Source organism: Rhinatrema bivittatum, chromosome 3, assembly GCF_901001135.1.
Source record: "Rhinatrema bivittatum chromosome 3, aRhiBiv1.1, whole genome shotgun sequence".
NCBI lineage: Eukaryota > Metazoa > Chordata > Amphibia > Gymnophiona > Rhinatrematidae > Rhinatrema > Rhinatrema bivittatum.
The window spans coordinates 185,192,478-185,212,034 of NC_042617.1; the positions used below are offsets into that span (position 1 = coordinate 185,192,478).

Sequence of the window (19,557 nt, forward strand, 5' to 3'; positions counted from 1 at the left end):
AAACATATCACATACTCCAGATCAGAACACAATCCCACAGCCAAAAAAACCTCATAAGACTAGCTATTCACCCAAGATCATTAATCCCAATATTGATATCCCCTGTAACCCAACTTCTTGGTCTCACTATTTTCTCTCTAATATTATTCAATGCCCAATCTCTAATAAAAAAAAGACCCCAATCCTAAATGACATCTTAACAGACCACAAGCCAGACATATACGCAATCACCGAAATATGGCTCAGATATAGTCCTAACTAACCAGCTATCCACTCACCTCTACAACATCATCTCTATTCCTAGGATCAACAGAAGAAGAGGTGGTCTTCTGTTAGCCGCAAAGAAAGAACATGGCTTTAGGCTTCAGACCATACACTCTGCACTACAATTTGAAATAGGCCTCCTCAAATCAAATCAACTACAAGTGTGTTTAGTATACACCCTTCCAGGCCTTCTTAAACGCAATTCCATCCCCCCCTAATTGAATTCATCACTGAAAATATTAACATTGACACCCCTGCCATCATCCTAGGCGATTTCAAACTACACGTAGACACCCTCCCCTTATCGCCCAACTGTGAAGCTTTCATGACCACACTAAATGCCATGGGCTTCAAACAAATCATTAACTGCCCTACACACAAAGCAGGACACTCGTTAGATCTAATCTTCATAAACTCATGCATACAAACTTCTGACCTCCCTCATGCACTCCTGTCCCATAGTCCGATCACACACACACTGATCCACGGAAATTTCTCCATAAACAAATCTGACAACTCCACACCTAATCACATTTCTAGAATCCAATTCATAAAACCATGTAAGATTGACGACCTGGTGGAAGCTCTTCCAGCAGCGTTAAACAACCTAGATTTAACCAATACTGAATCTGCTCTTTCAAAATGGACCACCATTACAAACAACATAGCCAACAAATACTGCCCCCTAATAACCAAAGCATTAAACCCTTCCCATCCCAACAAAAACACATGGTACATTCCTGAACTAAAAAAAAACTCAAATGCACCCACAGAAAAGTTGAAAAGATATGGCAAAGCAATCGCACCCCCTGTGTACTGACCACCAACAGAACCACACTACGCAATTACAGAACAATCCTCAAAACTAAATGTGATTTTTACTCAAAAAAAATCATACATGATTTCCAATTCAACCCAAAAGCCCTCTTCTCCTTTGTAGCTGACCTAACAAAGATAACTCCCCCAGCAATATCTGATAACGATTCCAAAGCAAAATGCAACGAGCTTGCTCTCTTTTTCAAAGACAAGATCACAAACCTAATGGCAAACTTTCCCCAGACCAACTCAAAATTATCTCACCAAAAACCAAGACGGCATCTTAGATACCTTTGAGAATATTTCCTCCTCAGAAATAGAGTCTATCATAAAGAAAATAAACCCCACAACACATCCAGAAGACATAACCCCAATAAAATCACTAAAACCTATTCCAAACATTCTAGACAAACCATTGTCTGATATCATTAACATATCCCTAACCAGTGGCGGATTCCCGATGACGACCGGTCCGGGGATTCACCGCCCAGGCCGGTCCAGGAGATACCATGTGGTCTGCCGAGCACGGCTCTATCACGGCAGACCACATGGTATCTCCTGGACCGTGACCGTGCCCGTGACCGTGGCCGTGACTAGTGACCACGGCCGGTCACTAGTCACGGTCACTAGTCACGGCCGCGTGACTAGTGACCGGCCCACCAGAGCATGCACGATCCCCCAATAGGCCAATCCGCTCCTGTCCCTAACCCAGGGAAATGTCCCAGTCGCCAAAGGCACCATGGTCAAAACCCATATTAAAAAAAAACAACCAAATCTAAACCCCTCCGAGCCAGCCAACGTCTGACCCATATCCATTCTCCCTTTCTTAGCCAAACTTCTTGAAAAAATAGTAAACCAACAATTAACTGAACACCTAAAAAAAAGTCAATATTCTATACCTGTTCCAATTCGGTTTTCACAAGTTTTTTTAGCACTGAAACCCTATTAATATCCCTCACCGACACAGTGCTCCAAGGAATAGATAAAGGCCAGTCCTACATTTTAGCAATGTTAGATATCTCCGCAGCCTTTGACACCATTAGCCACAAGATTCTAATTGACAGACTGAAAGATATTGGCGTAATTGGTAATGCATTAAGATGATTCGAATCTTATCTAGAAAACATATAGTGAATCCAAACTAACCTTCAAGGCTCCTCACTATCATCCACTCTCTTCAATATATATATGCTCCCCTTATGCAAACTATTAGCAGACCTAGGACTCACGCACTTCATTTACGTGGATGACGTCCAAATCCTAATCCCCATCAGTCAATCCATATCCAAATCACTCCTTCTCTGGGAATCCTCTCTCAATACCATATATCAACTACTCACACAAATGAACTAAGCACTAATTACCATCAAAACTGAACTCCTAATAATATGTCAAACTAAATAATAAGATCCTATCTGACATCACTTCCAATCATGTGAAACACCTAATTACACAGGAGGTAAGAGACCTTGGTGTCAATCTAGACAGTGAACTGAGCCTAAAAAAATTATTATAAACTACATGTACTAAAAAAATTAAGGCCCCTCCTACACCACAACGATTTCAAAACAGTCTTTCAGGCATTAATCTTCTCCAAAATAGGACTACTGCAATACTATACTCTTAGGACTACCCGCATCAACACTCAAACCTCTGCAACTTTTACAAAATGCCACCGCCAGAATCCTCACAAATAACCGAAAAAATGAACATATTACCCTTATTCTAAAAGACCTCCACTGGCTACCGATCCACTTCAGAATACGCTTTAAGAGTCTCACACTAATACACAAACCTCTACACAACCAAAAAGAAAAAAAAAAAACATACACTGGCTCAATTCCTCCTTCCGGTTTCAAACCCCACAAAGAACCACCAGATCCGCCAACAACTGATCCTTAATGATACCCTCACCCAAACTTACACACCACACACGATTCGTAAATGAGCAATATCACTTGCTGGTCCTTCCATCTGGAATGCAATGCCCCAAGAACTAAGACTAGAGCCAAACATACTAAATTTCAAAAAGAAACTGAAAACATGGCTGTTTAAACAGGCCTTCACATGACCCTCACATACACTGACAACCAAGCCCAGAAGCTCCAGTACCTCCTCAAAAACCATTGTATAAAGTCTTTGTTACTTACATCCCTTACCATTCTATATTTGTTAAAATTCCCATTATGCTATATTTGTTAAACTTACTGTTATGTTGTTCCTTTTCACTGCCTACCTTGAAGCCTCAGCCCACTTTCCTCAACTTAACTGAAGCCCTTCTGCCTTGAAATGTTGGAATGTTTAAAGTGTTATAATGTAATTTCCCCTCTTACGCTATTTATATTATTTTCATTCTCCACCAGTTTCACTGTAAACCGATGTGATGTGCAAACGAACGTTGGTATAAAAAAAAAGCTATAAATACTAGACCAGGTCAGTGTCTTAGTTGCCCTCTTAGAATCCTAAGGTGTTTGTTTTTTAAACCAGCAAACAGTTAAAGAAGTACAAGTTCTGACTACTGTAAACAGAAAATAATTTTTTTTCAAACTGCCAATATATAGAAAATTCACTATGATAATGCTGAGCAAATTGTTTGAAGCTCTCAAAGAGCAGGGTTTATTTTCCTATCCGCAGAGAGTTTATGACGACAGCAGAATTTTAGGAGCCGTGCTAATCCTGGAGAAAGCAGAAATTTTTGATTGTGAAACCTTATAAAAAGGACCAACAAGGGGAGGAACTGTGTGTGTGTGTTTGGGGGGGGGGGGGTTGTCTCAAAAGCTCATGTACTATCTCCTTTTTGCTAGTCAGTGGGGGAAAAAAAAAAAAAAAGGGAATGGCACCACACTTTAAAAAAAAAAAAAAAAATTAGCAACATTGTTTCAGTAAATCTATAAAAACACTGGGAGAGCATTTTAATCATGGACAAAAAAAAAAGAAGGGCACCCTGATAGAATATCACAATTCGTGCCGGCACCAGAGGGGAAGGACGGGCTTGCTGGGCGCTGCAGGTGGGGCTTCAGCGCCCAGCGCGCCAGCCATTGCCCGGCTGTGTGGCAAGGTTTGAATTTCAGAGGGAGAAAGCCGGGAACCTATTGGTTCCCTTGGGCCGGGGGGGGGGGGGGGGGGGCGCGTCACTAAAGGGGAGGAGCATTAGGGGGAGTATTCCGAGAGAGCAACGGCCGGCTTCACTTGCCTAACTTCTCTCTCTTAAGTCACTACCCGCCCACCCACCTTCATTTTGTCATTGTGTTTGGGGGGGGGGGGGGGGGGGGGGTTGCCCGAGCCAATCACGATTCAGCGTGGTCTTAAATGATGACACGATCCAAAAGGCGTCAGGTTGGAACTGCATGCAGTTGTCCTGCATGACGCTCCTTGCTGGCGGGGGCTTTTTTTTCCACGACTCCTTGCTGGGTGGTGGCGGGAGTTGAGGGTGAATATGGCCAATGTTATTGGCACAAGGTTGACTGGCCTGGATCCGTGCATCTTGCTGGTGGGTGGCGGGTTCATAATATGGCCTTTGTAGCTTACTCGAGCTCGGGCACCTGATTGTTTTACAATAAAGCTGTGGCCTGCTTGATCCCCAATTGCTGTGTCTTGTTGCTGAGGATTGTGAGAGGGTGGGTGCTGGGAGAAGAGTTGGTCCTGGCTACCCATATTATGATATATTAGATTCAACTAATATGCTAGTTTAAAAAAATAAAATAAGTCCACTTTCAATTCCATATAGATTTTAAACATGAGATTAAATGATTCCAGGGTTTAAGGCAGGGTTGTTTACAAGCATTTCAAAATCAGTCTAACAGTGATACCCAAACCTTTCCTAACACCAGTCAGTTGAGTTTTCAGAGCATCATCAAGATAAATTTTCATATATTGGGAGCCCAGAGTATTCAGCTTATCAAGCAGATTTATTTTGAGTATCCTGAAAAAATAAAAAACACAACGGACAGGAATGAGGGAAGGTTGTGGTAGGAGTCAGGACTGTCTGCAAATATTGCATTCTTGGCCTTGTAGTTCGGTTTATTTACACTAAAAACAAAAGGGAAAGAACTGATCTAGAAAGCACTGAAATTTAAAGATTAAAAAGGCAGCAAAATCAGCACAGTCAAAATGAAGTAGATGAAGAGTTGCAAAGCTGTGCATAGAATGTAAAACTCACTTTTTGCTTGCATAAGTAGGATTATACTTGTCTTACGTTAAATATTTTGATTCATGCGCATTCTCCATGCCAATTTGTTTTGGGGGAGGAGGCAGTTTATATAAATGATGCCAAAAAAAAAAGTCAACAGTATAGCACAGAAATCAGCAATGCTCAGCACATGTTCCAGAACACCCTGCCCCATAGGATGCTCTGAAAGCAGCTGGCACTATGAACATTTTCAAAGTTTGCAAGCCAGCTGTACAGATTGTGAAAAAAATGCACATGGAGTTAGCATTATTGGCTTGAGTAGTTCACCAGTCGGATGAACAAAGCAGGACACCATCAGTGATGGTGGGGAAGTGAGGACAGGGAAGAGCCCCCTACCTCCAAATCATGGGGAAAAAAAAAAAGACATACATTCAGACCCCTAGTATAGAATCCTTTTTCCATTGTGGAGGCTTGCTTCACTTTTTACCACTTAACCTTGATTTTCTGTAAGTATGCTGGCTCTGGGCCTATTATATGAGATAACAGAATAATAAGGAATAGAAACGGATGCTCTTTTGCAATTTTCCTGATATATTGTTAATTTTATTTATATTTGCTGACTTTGTTGTGCCTCACTTTGAGCACAATTTTGTTGTTAAGACTGGACAATCATTTAAAAAAAATCAAATGTTTTCATCTATCTTTCCTGAAGGCAGGTTGAACTTATTCTCTCACCTTCATTCATATATAGTTTAGAGGCTCAGAACTCAACTCAAAAAAATATATCCACCTCCCCCACCTTACCCAAATAAAAGGGATTGTATACACACACTGAATATTACGGCTCTATGCGCTATTTGGTCCAAAAATACAAAATGTTTAGGTTTTAGTTATTCTGATAACCTGTGGAATTTGTGGGGCTCAAAGACTGGACAACAGCTGAGATAACCATATAAAAGTCTTCCTGCCATAGCAAGAAGAGTTGCCTGTATGCATGTGCTGTTTCCACTCCTAAACTGTGGCAGTGGGGCAGGTGCCAAGGGAAAGGAGAAAGATGGAGATTTTGCACACTGGCTGGAGGGGCCACAAAAGCCACCTACATTTAGTCAACTCAGCAAATTTGGGAACTGCTCCCACAGGATCACATAACTGATAAGTGAATGGAACTACTTATGTGGCTATATTGAGAGAATGAATAACCTCAAAAAAGTTAATTCCCACAACCCATCCTTAACCACACTCTCAAGAGCCTCTTAACCACCTGAACAAGACAGGTAGTAAAGTTCAACTGCAGTCAGTCAGATTAAATACTGCAGGTCATTTTAAAACAATTTGGTTCATTTTCTGGAGAGTTTGTTTTTTTTCTACGTTGACCCAAATGATAACCTAAACCACGTGGAGACAGGAAATTAAATCACTCCTGACAAATATTAACACATTGCAGAATTAAACGCTGGCTTTATGCTTGAATTTATTGCATTGCATTGTGCAAAGCAACTTTTTAGAAAAACAGGTTAACAGGCACTCACCTGTAAACACATTGGGAAAGCTGCCAGCCGAGGCTTGTACCCCTGATGATTTCCTTGACAGGCTAGGCAAGCTTTCGCACACCAGTTTCTCTTTGGTGCCACTGTATTCCAGAAAGTCCGCAGAGCCTCCCTTTTTCAGTACCAGGCTTTTGTAACCCGCTAGTTCTTCTGTCCAGTCTGCAGATCGGCTAAGGCCGACCAAACTGTGTGCTCTTCTTTTCTTGATCACTTTTTCTAGCTTCTGCACTGCCCCCAGACGCCTTTGTAAACAAGGGCTTTGAGATGGGGAACCAGATGGGGAATGATTGGGAGAGCTCAGCTGCCTAGTAGTAGTTTTGATGTAGCAAGGGTTAATTGGGGGGTAGGGTTTGACTGCTACGAGTGAGGAAGAAAGTGGGTACCTAAAGACTTTAGATCCCGACACAGGGCTTTCTATGCACCCAGTGGTCAAAGTGCCATTTTTAATTTCATAAGAAAACACTTCTTGGTGGTTCTGTGCATTATAATATGCCTCTCGAGTCTCAGCAGCAGAATTGCAGCCTTCATCTTTAATGGCACCATTAATACCTCCCAGATTGCTAGTTTTAGCCCCTGGGGCTGTTGGGCAAACATGTGATATGGAGTCTGTTAAGGGACTCTCTGTTACTGCTCCAGTCATTAAGCATGTGTCCGTCTCAGCTACTTCAAGATTCAACTCAGTAAGATCTCCCAGCTTCTCAGCTGAGAACTTGCGGTCTTGTAAAACAAGTAACCCGTTAGAAAGTTGTGCGTCCGTCACGTTTGCCGCTTCACTTTTAACGTCATCGGTGGACACATCTGCCTTAATTTCAGACATGCAGAGAGAGTAAGCCTGCTCTGTATCCGGGCTGCTTTCTTTGTCACTGCTGATCTCTGAAACAATGAAGGGCTCAGCATTTAAGGAGGCTGCTAGGAAACCGGCCATGTGTTGGTCACTGGTTTTTGTGACACGCTCCTCAGTTCTGATATTAATTGTCCCCTGCTGCTGCAGCATAATAGCATGCTGGATATCAGAAAGCAAATCCTCTTGCTCTGTAGCTGAATGGAAACTGTAAATATCCGTATCAGAGCCAGAGCTGGTCCTTTGTCCTTGCCTGTCGGTAGCAGTTGTGTGAATTTCATTTGTAATCTCAAAATGCTCAGCCTCCGTATCGGAGAGCCCCCCTTCATCTGCAGAGATGCTTATATCTGGAGTTTTGGTAGTAACTGAATGAACGCTATCAAGCTCCTCCGCTGGCAGGGCCTGACCATCTAGGACATCTTCTTTTGAGCTACTAGTTCCATCTTTAGCCCTGGAGAGGGTTTTTCTTATTCTCAAATTAGAAAATACTGATGCTTTCGAGTCCGACTTAACCCTCTTTTTGACAGTCTCGCCACGTTTTCCCAGTGTCCTTTTGCCTCCAGTTTTTTTTTGTGCCGTCCGTATCCCTGGGCCCGGAAACATCCTCTCCTCCTTCCTGCACCTCACCTGCCGCTTTCTTCTGCTTCCCATCCTGGTTCCCCATGTTCGTCACCAATTTAGCTTCCTCTTCTATCAAGCCATACCCCTGGCGTCTTCTCTGTTGGCTGCTTGGCGATTCTGTTGCCAGTAATCCAGGTTTGTTTTCATAAGCTGATGATGCAAGAGGGACAAACGCTTGATCTGCCTCCCTCCCATCTGCCGGAGCTGCCTTTTTGCATACAGGGCTGCTCGCACTGTGCTCGGAAGAAACATGCTCAGTGCAGCACTGTGAGCTGCAGACAGCTCCTTCCAATGGCCGATCCTGGCACAGCTGCCTCCGTCCCTTGCACCGGCTAGGGTCCTGCTTTTCTTTAAAAAGCGTCATAATAACTGTTTCCCTTACAAAGGGCATTTGTTTTTCGATTGTTTGAATTGCCTGCATTGTAGCTTCAGGGAAGGAACAGGATCCACGTTCGCAGCAAGTCTACTGTAGCTTGGCTGCCTGCAAGGAAGAATCTGTTGTGGAGGGAGAAAAAAAAAAAAAAAAAAAAAAAAAAGAGTTACTACTTGATCATGGATATATAAATCTATTCCGTTTTACTTTTAGAACATGATACCCAAAAGCACTCTTATGGTAATGGAAGTCAAGTTATAAACATGTTACTAAGTGTCCATTTAACTAGCTATACATATACGTATTTTATTTTATAAAGCTTGGATTTCATACAATAAAAATATTGTACATGACTCCTTCAACGCAAACAATTAGGATTTTAAGCTGCTTTGTCTTGCATGCTTCATTAAAACTATATAGCTTACAGATTGTGTACATGCGTGCAAGTGCCAAATTGATTGAATTCAAGAAGGCCAGGAGGCAAGCAGGTGTACACTGCCATGAGGAAGATCCCCAGCGTAATAGGTCAGATCTTCTCCTCCATGGGTTGGCTGGGGCTGCTGCAGCAGTAGCGTTCCCCACCCCTGCTGTGGGGTGGGGATGTGGCTGTGGGTGTGTGTGTGGAGGAGAGGTCATGGTCACTGCTTAAGGACAAAGCCTGGTCAATGCATACAAAACCCAGAGTTCCAGGAGCAGCCCTGGAGCATGGCCCCCCAACTCAAGACTGTCACTGAACAGCCTTGGTATATTAGGGGCAGGAGAATATAGAAGAGAGGAAAATATCCCTGGATAGTTGTGTATGAGGGCTCATGGCAAGATATCCCAGCCTTGGTTCTGTCTGAGCTGAAAGTATAAAAGAGCAAAAAGGAACTGCAGAACTGGAAAAAAAAACAAAAAAAAACACTGCCATAGTAAATTTTGTTGCTGTTTAGGTCTATTGAATGTAAACTTCATTTATGCCTGCAAATTGCCCCTGATCTTATTTCCACTTTCTATATATTTTCCTCAGCAGAAAAAACAAAAAGAAACCCCACAACTTATACCAGTCTTTGTCTTACAACAAAAGATTTAAAAAAAAGAAAAAACAAGTTTATGCATTTCAAATACATACAAAAAAAAATTCTAATACAGAATATTCACAGATCAAGACTACAAGCCACATCTTCCTGCAACCTCAAGAACAGATTCTGCAATAAGAGCACCTGCCAAAAGATCCCCCCTACCCCAGTCTGGGATAGGTTTCGGGAATAGAAGTGGTGCAGCACCATGGGCTACGTTCTGCTCTGCTACCACCTGCAGCCAAAGTGTCAGGGTTTGAACAGCACCATAGTGCAGTGTGGCCATGGACAGCAGACAAAGATGCAGGTCAAGGCAACTGACTGGTGACAGGGATGAGTGTGGAGGGGGGGGGGGTGGATCAATGCATGGTTGTGAGGCAAGATATACAGGACACTGCTTATCTCAGTGGAAAAGGGTAAACAGTGGAGTGCCTCAAGGAGATTATATATATATATATATATATATGATCTGGAAAGGAATACGATGAGAGAGGTTATCAAATTTGTGGATGATAAAGTATTCAGAGTAGTTAAATCACAAGCGGATTGTGATACATTACAGGAGGACCTTGCAAGATTGGGCATCCAAATGGCAGCTGAAATTTAATGTGGACAAGTGCAAGGTGTTGCATATAGGGAAAAATAACCCTTGCTGTAGTTACACGATGTTAGGTTCCATATTAGGAGCTACCACCCAGGAAAAAGATCTAAGAACATAAGAAATTGCCATGCTGGGTCAGACCAAGGGTCCATGAAGTCCAGCATCCTGTTTCCATAGTGGATAATACTTTGAAATCGTCGGCTCAGTGTGCTGCAGCAGTCAAAAAAGAAAACAATGTTAGGAATTATTAGGAAGGGAATGGTTAATAAGACGGAAAATGTCACCCTCATCCAAACACACAAAACGTAAGACCACCAAAAACCGCACCCTCTCCATTGCTGGTCCACTGCTTTGGAACTCCATATGCCTGCCAGTCTTCACCTAGAAATATGCTCAAAGAAATTTAAGCAGCATCTCAAGACCTGGCTATTTAAACAGGCCTACTCCTGCTGAGTGCTATTTCTACCCCCCCCCCCCCCCCCACCCAGGGTAACCACGCGTCCGCTATTTAGTGTATAGTCTCTAATCACCCCCCTCCCCATAAAGCATACTCTTCTTTGCTCCAGATTTATATATAAATTGTTGCCAATATAGCCAGCTCTTTTCTCTGAACATAAGTTTCTTCTTCAGGCCATTTACTTCAATTGCTTGTAAATAGTGTTGCAGGTTATCTTGTTGGTTGAACTCCCCCCCTCCCCCCCTTTCTTACCTTGATTGCTTTAAGTTTATTTCTCAAATCATTGTTTATTGTAAAAGCCTGTTGCTAATTTGTGTTTTTCCTGTAAACCGATGGGATGTTCCCAACGACAGTCGGTGTATAAAAATGCTTAAAGTGTCATAATGCCTCTGTATCGCTTCATGGTGAGACTGCAACTTGAATGCTGTGCACAGTTCTGGTCACCACATCTCAAAAAAAGAAATAGTTGCGATGGAGGAGGTACAGAAAAGGGCAACCAAAATGATAAAGGGAATGGAACAGCTCCCCTATGAGGAAAGGCTGAAGAGGTTAGGGCTGTTCAGCTTGGAGAAGAGACGGCTGAGGGGGGATATGATAGAGGTCTTTAAGATCATGAAAGGTCTTGAACGAGTAGATGTGACTCTGTTATTTACACTTTCATTTATTAGAAGGACTAGGGGGCATTCCATGAAGTTAGCAAGTAGCACATTTAAGACTAAATTGGAGAAAATTCTTTCACTCAATGCACAATTAAGCTCTGGAATTTGTTGCCAGAGGATGTGATTAGTGCAGTTAGTGTAGCTGCTTTCAAAAAATGTTTGGATAAGTTCTTGGAGAAGTCCATTAACTGCTATTAATCAAGTTTACTTAGGGAATAGCCACTGCTAATAATTGCATCAGTAGCATGGGATCTCCTTAGTGTTTGGGTAATTGCCAGGTTCTTGTGGCCTGGTTTGGCCTCTGTTGGAAACAGGATTCTAGGCTTAATGTACCCTTGGTCTGACCCAGCATGGCAATTTCTTATGTTCTTATCCCACTTGCACTCATTGTTCCCCAGAATTCTTCCGAGAACAGGGGATTCTATAACAAGGACTTGATTTTCTGGCCTTTGCTGTGGTATCACAGGAGACTGGGGATACCGATCATAAAAGCAATAGTGTATGAGACCCCAAAATAAAGCAAGAGTAAAAATGGACTAAGCAGTTTTACATACATTTAAAAAAAAAAAAGTTACCACAAAGAAAATTACAAACATGCAGTGCTAAATGTAAAGATGCTTTACATCTCTAATACGAGCTCAAATAAAAAGAACTGAATGACTATCAGTTACAACTTTAAAATCTGATCAAGGGCCAAGTAAACTCAGCAGGACAAATTTCAGTATTGACAACTTAGGATGCACAGTCAATCAGCAAGCATCAGTTCACTCCCTGTGCTCTGTAACAAAAGGCAATGACTGGTCTGTTTTCTGTGTCCCCCACACTAAATAAAATAAATAAATTGTGATCTGTTTTAATAAACAGCATGTCCTCACTGGTGTCAAGAGATAAACGTGGCAATGGGAGAAAAGACTTACTCCAGAAATACCTGGGGCCAGCAGAAGTAGCAGTGGTGATTAGAGACATAGAATCAAAGACTTGAAGTCCCCCCGTCTAAGATTCAGAGAATTTTATTTTATTTATTTAAAGGGGAAAACCAGCTGGAAAGGCAGAGTTGGCTAAAATGAAAAACTGCCTGTTTCCTTCTCCACTGTTACAGGAACAGAAAAAACAAAAAAAAAAAAAAAAAAAAACCAGACTCAAGAGCTAGATGTTAGGAGGAGAGTTAAAAAAAAATAAAAAAACACTGACAATTCAATACAGTGCCCCCTGCTCCATTCCGACCAGCGTCTACAGTAAATCTTTGCAGAACCAAAATGATTCAGATGAACATGAGAAGAACTAGAAAGAGGGGGCTATTGAAAGTCTAATAGTTACAAAGAAGGGTTTGGAGAACTAGTTACTACCATAATATTCTATGAGCATACACAGGTAATAAGCAATGTTGCTGGGCTCAAGATCACACGCCCAGGGAACAGCAGGTAACTGAAAGCATGGCATGCCCCTGGCCTTTTATCTCCTGGTCCACCCAGCCCCAGCAGTAGCATCCAAGGATCCATAGAAGAGATTCCACAAAACAGAGGTGTGGAGGTACTTGATGGTTGTAGAGGGAAGGTATTGAACCAGCCTTCAAAAGCAGTGATACACATTTACAAAAACACCTGTTGTGTCAGTTTTAGGGGAGGATGTTACTAGTCAGAGGGCCCCATCCTCTACTCAAAGCAGCAAAATGTCACAGTAAAGCAGAAGTCTACTTTGCAAGCTGACCGCCAGCCCCTTCCCCAGGTGAAGAAGTAGCTCTCACCTCTACTTCAGTGACCAGTGTTCATGGAGCAAATGGGATAGTGTTCCACCACACCATTGTCCCGGGACAAGAGGCAGGCAGCAACAAAAAGGGGGACAATATAGAACATCAGGAATTTGCTGCCTTGGATGACAAGACCTTGTGGATGTTTGAGAACATGCAACTTAAGCAGCTGCTGCTCATCTCAACCCCGAATTACAAAGTTCCCACCAGGACAACATTTAGCAGGCAGGTGATCCCTGTATCCAGATACAAGTACAGCTGGTTAAGGCTGGGGAGGGGGGGGGGGGGCTGTAGTCCCAGTGCCCAGGTATCAAAAAAATGAAAATATGGGCAGATATTCCATAGTAAGGTTCCTCCTTTGACCGACACCATTGGTCAGCCCCTGTCACATGGTAAGAGCAGGTGACAAGCTCTTACCATGTGACAGGTCACATGTGACAGGGGCTGACCAATGGTGCCGGTAGTCCCTGTGACATAGTAATTCAGAGGCTATCAGCGCCATTCTGAGCGAAGCAGGCACGCCGGGCACGGAGGGACAAATCGCTCGTGGGACCCCGCTGGACCACCAGGGATGTTAGTAAGTCTTGGGGAGGGATCGGGATGGGGGGGTGTATTATAGTTAGTTGTAATGCTTGGGGTGGTTTTTAATTTTAAAAAATTAAATGTGCCCCTCTCCCCATACAAACCCAAAAAACGGATTTTCCCCAAAGTTCGGGGCCCCCGACCCACGACGAATTAGGCAATTTCGTTGAAATTGCCTAATTCGTGATAAACTAACCACATCTCTAGTATGTAACCCCCTTTTTAGGACAGTTAACGCCTAGGGACACACAATCTTATTTATATCTTCTGGGGCTGCTCCGGCTAGCTATTCATTCCCACACTAACTCTTACTCCTTGGGGAGATTCTTTTTATTGGGGGGGGGGGGGGGGCGGAAGCTCTCGCTTACGGCCTAGACGATGAAAGGTCATCAGTGTGTGTGCTGTGCTTTACGTGCTTCCCATGGAGGTGAGAGATTAAGAAGTAGGACCAGGTCTGGGTGTTAAAATAAAAGGTTTCCGATTATTAAAGTTAAGTCCATTGGCCAAAATTGATGAGTGTACAACTGACTGTAGTTACAGGGTTTTTTCTGTGTAGGTAGGTGTCCTCATTACAGACCTCTTGGTAGAGCCCATGGTGATGTTAAATGCACTTAATTCTCCCGGGGGAGGGGGGGGGGGGGGAAGGGGTCCCCTTTGCTTTGCCAAAATCCTACCTTTAGAAATCTTCTCTCCCGTGGGTAACCAGCCTGTCCTGCTTCCTTGGGGGGAAATCCAGATGGGATCTCCTTCTCTCACTCTTCCTTGGATTCAGTTGTTCATGCTCCTTAACTGTTGTTACTTTAGGTGATTTCTCAGATGGAAAAATATGGGGACCAGGCTATTCACAGCACTGCACACCCAGTGGGGAAGGGGGATCCAAAAAAAAAAAACAAAAAAAACCCCTCCCCACTACTCTTAAGTTACAAAAATACTTAAAATCTTAATCTGGATAGCTTCTCTACCTTCACTATTTCTTGCAGCAGAATCCATCACTAGTGAGTGGAGTAGGTGCACAGGTCTTTGGTTCTTGGATGAGAGCCCCTTTGCCCCAAAGCCTATCAGGCTTAAAAGTCTCACTGTAAATTGTAAGAAGGACAATCAGGCAGGGAGTGCACAGTGAGGTATCTTCTAAAAGAAAATAACTTATGGCAAGGGAGGGAGGCCCTAGCAGAGTGTGGAAAAAATACATGTTACTCTGCAGCTGCTCTCTCTAACTGAACCTCCCTGAGTGGTAAAATGGCCACAGGTTAAATAGCACCGAGTCATCCAATCAGAACCTGCAGGTGGGAGGGACTGAAGGGTATGGATGGCTCCTAAGTGTTTTCTATGGACAGGGATAGAGGCATCTAGTGGGCAGACCAGATAGGAGTGCCACATGTATATGTGCGTGATTGAGAGCACGCTTGTATGACAGAGGAGAATGTTGCAAGAAAGCATATCCACCCCCTGGTTAATTCAAAACAATCTCAGGGCACTTGGATATCATACATTCCCAGATATGGAGAGCAAAGCATTTTTTTTAAATCATTTTAAATTATTTGGTCTTTGAATCTGTTTTGAAATATGTTATTGGTGTCTGGAAATTTTTTGAGCTTTAAATTATTGGATATTTCATTCATCAGCTGTTTTGAAATAATCTGTTGTTATTAGTATGGTTTTACTACTATTGATTTTATTTCTTAATTTGTTTATGAGGACTGGTGATGGTTCTCTTTTTTTTTTCTTTGTTACACTGCATACAAAGGCTCTGGCTTGTTGCAGTTTCCAATTCAGTTTAGGTCTGCATGCTTCTAGTTATGCTTTATGCTCTCTTTATTCTTTGTTAGGTGAGGGTCTGCACATGTTACTGAGGTGAGGTATTCTGCTGGTGTGTAGTTTCTGTGTAGGGCTCTATAAAACAGCCTGGCTTGTTCCGTTTTCCTAATAGGAGGCGTAATATTTTCAGTGGTGACCAAACGAAGTAGATCGGTAGACACCAAGGAATTTATTATTATAATTAGTCATAGAAAGCCCGACTCAGGCTGAGTTTCGCTCTATTTAGAGCTGCTTCAGGGGCTAAATAGAAACAAATGAAACCAAAAGAAAACAAAAAACATAAAGCCATGCATAACATAACAATGAAAAATTAAAAAATTATATAAAACATTAATAAGACTGAACAATAAAGGAAAACATGAATATTAACCAATCAAAATGACAGGTGTAAAACAAATAGTACAGAATTGATTCAAACTTTGCTTATGATTGAAAGAGTAAACATAAAAGACAACTGTGTATCAATGAAAATACAATACAAGGGCTGGTATATTTCTGGTGTGGTAAGACAAGTGGAATAGAATGGATTCAAACTTTGCCTATGATTAAAAAACACTAAATATCAAGTGGTCAACTTAGTAATCATATATTTAAAAACCAGCTTAATATATAATCACTGAGCTATTAAAATACAAAACAGGGGGTGATATATTTCTTAATTAGTGTTAAGAAATGACCTCCCATTGTTCAACATTAATTCCTATGTTCACAATTATCCTCCCATTTTTAGAAATGAAACAGTGTCTACAATCGGTACCCATATAAAATCTACAAGTGTTAATCAAAATAAAATATTCAAAATTAAAAAATAAAAATAGAGTAAGGACAACGAATCAATGTAAAAAAATGTTTATAACTACCTGTTGAATGAGGATAGCAGTGTTTGCCTACATGCAGGAATTCATGTGAATGAAATGCCCTTAAAATCCAAGTATTGTGTTAAAAAAAAACCTCTTAGAAAAAAAGATAGAAACAAATTAAAAATTTAAAAAATTAAGAAAGGACCATCACTTAGTGTCAAACTAAAACCTAACCCAGTAACTGTATAAAAACTCCCACGATCCCTCTAAAATCTAATATTGAATAAAACCAAATAAAAATAAATATAAAATATAATTAAAAATAAAGATAGAAGAATGGATTGATCAATACTCCAGGCTGTATATGGAAGTAGCAAGATGAATGTAAAGGGATTAGGCAAAGCTAGATCATTATTAAAACCTCCAAAATTGGTGCTTGGTGACTACATAATAATAATTAACTTATTTCCATATGTGAAGCTTAGGGACCAAACATAGCTTAGGAGTAAAGATCTAAACTAAGAAAAAACAACAAATTGGGAAGTGACTATTTACCTGTTTAAGCAGGCTTTTGAAAAAAGCCAGAGGTAGTTCATACGGATTCCTTGCTCTGAAACTAAAAAACAGCTAATATGTGACTTGGATAAAAAATAAATATTAAAATATGAGTTTAAAAATGAATAAAAGAATTGCCAATGCTTGCATATAGTGGCAGATTTGAGCAGACAATGTGAAATCTTCAAAATTAAAAACATAAGTACACAGTCACATATGACCAGTTTAAAATATTACAAGACACAAAAATCTAAAGCGGGCTAAACTAAAATGCCTAAACTTGTATGAAAACACAATCGCTGTGGGGGCAGACAAAAAACAGACCTAAAGACCATTAACAAAGACTAATGTCAAAATGTTAAAAAATTAAGTAGTCAAACACACTGTATATGAAGCCAATGTCAATTTAAAAACCAGTAGGGGAGACCTTTAAAAAGTGAAACGGCAAACAAATGTCTATTTGAAAACAGTAAAGGAGACCTTTACAAGCATAAGAGCACACACTATGAAACACGGTAGAAGAAATGTAACCCAGTCCATCAAGCTAGGTTGAGAGAACATTGTACAAATCTCATCTTTGGTTGAGTTTCCTCATTCCGAAGGACATTGAATCTTTACAAGAGTGCACTGTTCTGTTCGTACGTCTCACTCTGAATGTCAAAGTGGCCCCTAACCCAATACCTAAACCTCACCTCGAGTAACTAGGTGGGCCTCCTATAGAGGTATAAATACCTAATTACTAGGAGGGCCTTATAGCTAGTCAGTCTCTCTCCCCCTCCCCAGTGGTTGTAGGTAGGAATTACAATTGTGGCACTTACTGCAAAGTGTGAAAAGTTTTCGCACTCTGCGGTAATACCTATGCAAAGTGTTAAGATAAATAAGTTCTCAAAGTGTGCTATTACCATAAAACACACCCCTCTTCCTATCACATGCAATAGTTTGATGAATCTAGCCTTAAAATGGTTAAATGGGAATCTTTGTTTTTGTATAGCAATATCACTTTTTTCCTTTATATTTATGGAGCTTAGTTGCTATTAACTTTTTGCTCCCCCTTTGTTATTGAGTAATGGACCCTACGGTCATGTTACTAGTAAGCCCTTAGCGAATTCCAGTTCCTAAGAGCAGAGCAGTGTAAGTTAGAGAAAGAGAAGGAACCATTCGGTTCAGCCCCTCCCCCTTGGAGGGTGCTGGGATGACCAGCCGCCAGTGAGTTAAAACCAGCTTGGAAGAATGAGCTGTGGGGCCAGTCATTTTAGGTTTACTAAGAGTTAGATTGTGAGGAGGGGTTTTTCTCTGCATTGTAGTTTTCAGGCCTAATCAGATATAGTCCTCATGTGTCACAGACAGGATTGCAAAGTGTGCAGAGAGTGTAGTGGTTAATGCGATTTCTCCCATGGGAAGTGTTAGGATAAAAGAGCACGGAAGGGTTCTAGCTAGTAAAAAGGTTACCCGTTGGTCAAGGGGTGGTCCCAAATTCCTTGACAGACTGGTTCAGCTCCCAGGGATTGGATTTTGAGAAGGAAATATAACCCTGCTAAGAGCAAGGGCGGGGGCTTCCCCAGAGTCTCCAAGCAAAGATAAGGCAGCAGCTGGAACCCTCTTCTCCAGGGGTTTCAAAGGTAAAAGCAGGGCCAGTGCAAGGGTATTAGGCACCCCAGGCAAACCTTCTGCCTTGTGCCCACCCCCATCGCACTGCTCCCCCAGGGCAGAAACCCGCTGCACCTCAGTTGGTTGTTACCCTCCCCTCCCCCGACCTTCCCTGCGGTCTCCGGTGCCGCCGCCACGCACAATACGCCCCTGGTGTGCTCTCTCCGGGAGATGCCATGGCAGTAGAAGCATGGCCAGAGCTGGCGGGGAAGTATTTCCTGTGCACTGTCTGCGTCCCCCGGTGACCGCCTAGTTTGCCTAATGGGTAAAAGAGGAAAGAGTAGGGAGAGACATGCCTACAGATTCTGGGAGCCTGTGTGAAGCAACCAGAAATTGTATTGGAAAGGAAAGGAACTGTGGAGGGACCAGAAAATAGAAACCTGTGCCCGGTTGGATCATGGAAACAGGGTTGAAAGCCTCCTGCAACAAGGGGAAGTAAATAGCTTGAAGCCATCCAAGATCTAACGTGAGAACACAGATTTACTGGGTTTAAAAAGAGATTGTAAACAGTGTGGCTTAGTAGAGGTTGAAGAGTGGTGTACAGACTAACGTACATTGTCTGAGGCTTTCTGGAAGACAGAGTGAAGCCTTAGTAAATTTGCTGGGAGGCTGCAAGTTATATTTGCCAACAGTACTTCTAAACTATCTTTTCATTTGGAGCACAAACTTGAATGTGGACAGTGGCTTTTTGTAAGTGTATGTGAGAGTGTCCCCTACACCCAGTTTGCCCTTGCAGTTCTGCTGCCCCCAAGCCCATGACCCAACTGAGATTTAATTCCTCACTTTTGGAGAGTTACCCCAGATGGACAGCAGGTTACAAAGAGGATACAGGCAAACTCTGCCGGGGGATAAGAACATGCCATACTGGGTCAAACCATGGGTCCATCAAGTCCAGCATCCTGTTTCCAACAGTGGCCAAACCAGGCCACAAGAACCTGGCTCCAGTCCACTCGCTGGCTGGTTGGGATTTCCCCTCTGCATTGTTTTTGGGGTTATAACATTTTTGTTGTAGGAGCCTTGTGAGATATGAGCCCCTCCTGGGCAC

At 42.1% G+C, this 19,557-nt stretch overlaps 1 protein-coding gene across 1 annotated transcript in view; it reads right to left on the reverse strand.

Moving 5' to 3' along the window:
• FMN2 (formin 2) overlaps positions 1–19,557 on the reverse strand; it is an 828,101-nt gene that overhangs the window by 803,924 nt on the left and 4,620 nt on the right. The window contains 2 exon segments of the mRNA XM_029594024.1: positions 6,739–8,162; positions 8,164–8,713. Coding sequence (XP_029449884.1) covers positions 6,739–8,162; positions 8,164–8,639 — 1,900 coding nt within the window. The 5' untranslated portion in view covers positions 8,640–8,713.